Below are 6496 nucleotides of genomic sequence, written 5' to 3'. Positions count from 1 at the left end.
TACGTTGAAAGCAGTTTCAAATATTAATTCAAAGGTAGGAATCAATCTTCTCTAATCACCGATCTGGAAGGTCCAAGTTTCAGGTGATAAGTAGACATTAGAGTTTAGACCATTTTTTATAATAGTCCTCCCAGTAATGGCTTAATAGCCAGCTTGGAGAATTGTAAGCCGTTCCCCTTTTCCTTTAATCTCTCTTTCTTGCTTAGTCTTTAGACCCTTCTTTTCTAACTCAGTTAATGGCTTAACGCTGCTCTGTTTAAAGAGTTAATGCACTTTGATAAGCTTTAACTGATCCATAATGCCCTTTGTTTTAATTTTAAAGCTCCAATTCATGTCATTTTTCTGGAGTCTAGATCAGAGATTTGACAGAATTGATAACCATTTGCTGGTTAATTCTCTGGACTTTCCAAACCTTGAGGCTTGAGCATTCGGGCTTATGATATTCCACGTTAAAAGCCACCTGATTGGGGGAAACTGGTAGCTACTGACTGAGGATACTCTCCTGAAGCATGCAGTTGCTAGAATTTTTCAAACATGGATCAGATACTTTAAGTTCAATAAAAGGAAGTACAACATTGTTCATAGAAGAACACTCTCGCTTAATAAGTTGAGGATACAGTAAAAAAATGATTAATTAATAGGCTACATACATTTGAATGAAGAAGCTGTTCTTAACTCTCTTCAATCCCCAACAAGTGAAACAAGAAAGGAAAAAAAAAATACATAATTTTCAAGTATGATTCTTTGTATATTGCTGCTCTACTGATAGCCTTCCCTTCATGAAGATGCTACCAATCATTGATGTACATTTAGAGAAAAATACCTGAACGTCATACATATAAATCCCAAGACCCCCAACCTCACAAAAGAGAAAAAGAAAACTATAATAAATGAATATTACTCACAGTTACATGACTAAATTAAACAAACATAAACCCACCTTTTGATGATTAACAGCCATTACGGTCACGCCACTCCAAAAATACAAGAGAAGCACCATAATGAGCCAATGCACCCATCACGACGAATATGTGAAATATTTGATGACTATGCCCAGCTAAGTCAAACCATCCAGGCTTCAACCTCTCTGGAATCCGACTAACATAGAACATGGTCCCGGTCAAATAGAATATGGCCATGGCGGCCTCATAGGCCAGAGTGATATTGCGACGCGGATTAGACCAGTTGACAATTGCAGCATGGATTCCTGGGACAATGCCAAAGAGCCCCATGGAGGAAAAGAGTAAAGCTCGAAATGCACGAAATTTGCCCGTTGACAGTGATGGTGATAGCAGTGTTACGATGGTGAACAAGCCTAGAGCTGTGATCCCACCAAGGTAGACAAAGTGCCACTGCGGATCACATTGAAAAATGTAGTAGATTGGAGGAAAAAAAGATGTGATGATCATGGTAGTAATCCCGGCATAGTCTATGCGCAACAATGTAAGGTTTAGATGGTGTGAATGGCAAGAAAAGAGGTGGCAGATGCTGCTTGATAGGAGGCAGAACATGGAGCCGCCTAAGAATATATAGAATGGCCATCGTGTAACCGGCGTCACCGGAGGGGAAATATCCAATTCTGGGGTTGTTATCCGCTTCAAATCAATGAGATTTGTTGCTCCCTGCAATTCTCAAACTATCAGCTTTATGGCATTACCAAAATTAAAGAAAAAAAACTGGGGTGAAAAGTAGGCATAACATTGTTATAATCATATGAATAAATGCCACAGGGTCATACTCACCAGAACGAGTTCTTTTGAATCATGAGATACATTGGCGTCGGCACTAATAGGAAAAGACCTGCACCAATTATGAAAGATAACTTCTTGACTTAGGACAAGGAAAATCTATGCTCAGCGATTTATTATCTGTCATCAATAAGGCGCTTAACTAGCAGGCTGGCATATATATATTGGAAAATACTCTGTAAATTAGTGCACAGTGACCACAAATATAATGTGAAAATAGACCATCAAATTCCAGCCACAATTATATTGGTGAGCCTTTCTTAGATATCAGAGTTGACAGCCTATTTTGACTCTTATGAGTAATGAGCCTGCTAGTATGAAGCATTCATTACGTTTGGTTGAATCATCAAAGTCGAATACCTGCCTGAGCCCAAAGGCCCATCAGTCAAAGCTTTTATTGTGAGAACACCCATTTTATCTTCTTTTTTTTCCCTGAATCATTTACAATAAATATAAATAAATAAACTCTCTTGCTTTGTTTTGTCACTTCCTATTTCCTAGTGAGGAATGGCATGGCAACTAGTTGAAAATAAAGTTGCCCCACTTTGCCATGAGTAACAGTCCTCCTCCAGCTGGTCAGTTTGTAAGTTCCCTTCCCTTCCCTTCCCTTCCCTTTCCCCTTTATTGCACCAGTTCACTTTCCAGTCGTCTGGACTCAGATTAATCCAAAATTTTAACTAACAGTCCTCTCTTTGACTCTGACACATGCCGGTTTACTTGCAAGTTGTAAGCCATTGGTAAAATGTCATTGGATCCCACCTCATATACATACATACATACATACATATATCATGAAATAATTGATGGAGGTTATTTTAGTATTTGCAAGACAGCTGAACAATACTCATAGAGCATGATCATGTCAATTGTGTTACTGTTATAATAAAGTGAAAAGCTAAAAGAAAAACAAAAGATTTTGCAATTTTTTCTTAAGAACTACAAAAAATTAAGAAAACATAGGAATAGACTACCATTTCTACCGAACTATAGGAATGAAATTGCAGAGATTTAAGAGAAAAAAAATTGGTTGTTTTCTTCGACAAGTATTACTGAAGAAAAAGTTAAAATTCATTAAAATTAAGGACTGAAACCTCAAACGAACCTAACTAAGAAGGTAATGAGATCCGCTACTTGTGGCACTTCCACCAAATTCGCCATGGTCAATCCCAAAAATAGAACAAACCCAAGTAAATGCCTAGAGAGTCCAACAGAAAACCAGAATAAAATTAGAAAAAAAGAAAGACTGAAATAATCATGAGAAGAAACAAATGAAGAAACTCCACAGAAAACAAAAGTGAAGACCATCAGACAAATCATGAAACTTTGTTTTCTTTTGCAACTTACGTCCAAACATTAAGGGTTTCGTTATGCCAACGAAAGATGCCAAAGAGAGCTTCCTTGATAGACCAATTAGCCCTGTAATAATTCAGGATAAACTCATTGTCCTTCATGTAGTCCGGCAGCTCCTTGTACGACACCAAAGCATACCGCCTTCTAGCCTTGTTCAAGCTCTGATCATCATCATCACCTTTCTTCCTGTTTTCCACTTGAACTGGTTGAGAAAGGAGCTTGGAATCGAGGGTCTGATCCATCTTTCTGTTTTTTCTCTTCAAAACAACAACGGCTTGGTCTTCGATGAAAGTCATGACCTGGAACCCTGGGAGATATATAAACAGAGTTGGGGTCCTGCAGGAAATGGAAAAGCAAGCTAGGTAGAGTTTTCCTTCCTTTTTCTTTTCCTTTTGGAAGGTTATTTAAGTGTTGTTTGGAGGATGGCAGATAGCTAACTACACCAACTGCAACATTTAAAGGGGAGGGAAGACCCTGTCTATAGCTTAGCTATAAGTTAATCCGTTGCTGTTACTAGTATGGGGCTGTGCTTTGCATGCAACCAAAGCGTGTGGAAGGGGAAGAGTTGTTGGTAGGTAATCAATAAATATTGTAAGCTTCGGTGGGATAATGGGATGGGATACTCAAAAACCGCCCAAATAAATCGATTTGAGTTTTCTACTTTGAACAAGCAAAACTTTGTCATTTGATTGTGTTCCCTTTCAACAATTAAATTAAGTAGTGAAATTTTCAACATGTGGATAGATAGATAGACAAAGTATATATGGTATCTCATCTCCAATTGAAAAGGAATATTTTTTTGTTTTTTAGGATTATTCTTCTAGGCGTGGTCAACATTATCATGTTGAGACTTTTTATAATTACAATTAATCACGTATACGAAAATTTTGATATTAAAATATACATTTCATTAATTATAAATTTATATTTTATTTTAAAAAAATTAAACTTAATTTACACTCATTCTTGAATCAAATACTTATACGTTAATAAGTTCATACAATTACTAGTATTTTTTTAATACAACTTTTGACATTACACTATGATATTCATATTATATTAAAGATACAACAATTAAGATATGATTGTATTCCCTAATTAACGAATATTTTGTTCATGTATAAGCACCTCATCATCAGGAACAATATCTTCTTTGGGTAAATTAAGCAATATGGTCAACTACTATCAAGAAAGTCTCTTTAGAAACTTAATCTTTCAGGAAATTAGTTGGGATTGAGTAAATTCTATGTATATTCTTAAATAGCAAAAAGAATTAGAATAATCCCTGTTGAGAAGTCCAGCTATATTTAGGATCAATTTCTTGCCTAGACTCAAAGGAAAAAGCCTGGGCATTTTCCAAAAAGATTTCCAACCTTATGGGGTATACAAGCAGGTCATACTGATCTCTTCCTATCCTTTTTTTTTTAGTACATGCAAACGTGTTTATTCAATTGTAAATCTAAAGATTAGTTAGATAATTAGGCAACCTTCTTTGTCACAGCAGGACAGGTGGCCTACCACAAGACCATTGATTTCTTTTTGTTGTTCTTAATTTCTCGTTTGCCCTTAAGACACTTCAACTTAACTGCCAAAAAACACAGATTGCTTGTCTGTAAAATAACTTGTTCAGCTAAGTACACCCGTGGCTTATTAATTACTAATGACTGGTTCATAATCATAGGACCAAAATTTTCTTTCTTTTATATGTATTCATGGGTCTTACTTCTTACCAAAAGATAATTAATTTTCTTTTATTAATTACTAATTACTGGTTCATAATCATAGGACCAAAATTTTCTTTCTTTTATATGTACTTATGGGTCTTAATTCTCACCAAAAGATAATTAATTTTCTCAAGTCGATCTCAACTACACAACTTAATATTTAAATTTCTCTATCTGGCTTAATATTAATCAAACACAAATTCTAATATTTATTTTTATGTTATAAAAATTCTTTAAAATGTAAAAAAAAAAACCTAAACTAAATAACATAAGAAAACCTAATAAAAGGAATAATTAATTGAATGACCCTAATTAATTAAACTGAAAGCACAATTAAGGTTCAACTTCCAGAGTTTTACATTTTGTGTCATTTTTTTGGTGTCAAATTGAATTCAAGTGAAATTTTAACTTGAAGTATTAAATCAGGTATGGGCCATGAATTTCTTGAATATTTAATGAATTGTTTTTCTACGGCCTTTCATGAATAAATTTCATAATTCCAAATATCAATATATATTCTTTTGACTTATCAACAAGAGAAAGTGTTGAACAACATGTGATAAATTAGTCAAACACAATGAAAAGCAAAAAGATTATGTAATCGATCTAAATTGGAATTAAAGCTCCAATTGAATTGTTTGTTAAATTGCTCTTTTAGCTTGTATGATACTGAATGTTATTAATGATTTGTAATAAATTTTTCAGCAACCAGCATGCAAAGGACAACAACAAATCATTGAATTTCAGTACCATAACTTAGATAATACGTACTCTTCATTTATTGAATAGTCCAAATTTATGAAATAATTTCATATTTGAAGTAACTAATTAACTCCTAAATTTTCTAATTTAGCCTGAAAGGATATTCTACCTAGACAGGAAGATGATATACTAACATTTTTCCAATAAGAACTGAATTACAAGAATTAAAATCTATTTAATGATGATAGATCAACCGTTTAATCATTTTTGCAAATGGTACTTGCTAAAAATAAGAGAAAAAAAAAAGAGAATAAACATAATTTTTCATTACTAATATATGAACAGAAGGAATATAATTATAGAACAAACATATGAAATTATAATTATAAAAAATTAACCAAATATAAAGGAATGTCAAATCGATCAAACATATGATTGGTTTGGTTGGTCCGATTTTAGACCAATAGACCAAAATTTTATCACTTTCTTTTTGTAAATTATAATTTTAAAAACTTATAAACTTCATCCATAATTATATATATATATTAAATTAATGATATAACTTATATATTTTAATATTTTATATCAAAATTTGTATAAATAATAAATAATTATAAACAATATGTTATAAAATTGAAGGTGATAGCTAATAAACTTATTAAGTGTAATCATATAAATAAAGTTTATTATAAGTTATAGTAATGCTTATGTATAAATTAAATATATGTATATATAATATATTACTTTATTATATATATAATTAATTATACAAATTATATGTTAAAATGTTTTATATAAAAGTTTGTATAAAAAATAACTAATTATAAACAATATATTATAAAATCTAAGATGATAACTAATAAAGTTATTAATTGTAATCATATAAATAAAGTCTATTATAAGTTATAATAATGCTTATGTATAAATTAAATATATCTATATAATATGTGACTTTATTATATATATATATAT

General features: G+C 32.2%; 1 protein-coding gene across 1 annotated transcript; it reads right to left on the bottom strand.

The window, feature by feature from the left end:
- Positions 1-696: 696 nt before the first annotated feature.
- HHP1 (heptahelical transmembrane protein1) lies at positions 697-3704 on the bottom strand. The gene is made up of 4 exons (XM_021420325.1): positions 3093-3704; positions 2851-2943; positions 1743-1800; positions 697-1622 (listed from the first exon to the last, which is right to left on the bottom strand). Exons 1-4 carry the CDS (start codon positions 3392-3394, stop codon positions 951-953), a joined length of 1125 nt encoding a protein of 374 aa, XP_021276000.1. The 5' UTR covers positions 3395-3704; the 3' UTR covers positions 697-950.
- Between the last annotated feature and the right edge of the window lie 2792 nt (positions 3705-6496).

This window comes from Theobroma umbraticum, unplaced genomic scaffold (assembly GCF_002168275.2).
Source record: "Theobroma umbraticum cultivar Fairchild unplaced genomic scaffold, ASM216827v3 scaffold_56.0, whole genome shotgun sequence".
NCBI lineage: Eukaryota > Viridiplantae > Streptophyta > Magnoliopsida > Malvales > Malvaceae > Theobroma > Theobroma umbraticum.
Note: the sequence above shows the minus strand (reverse complement) of the source record. Positions and strands in the feature narration are given on the sequence as shown.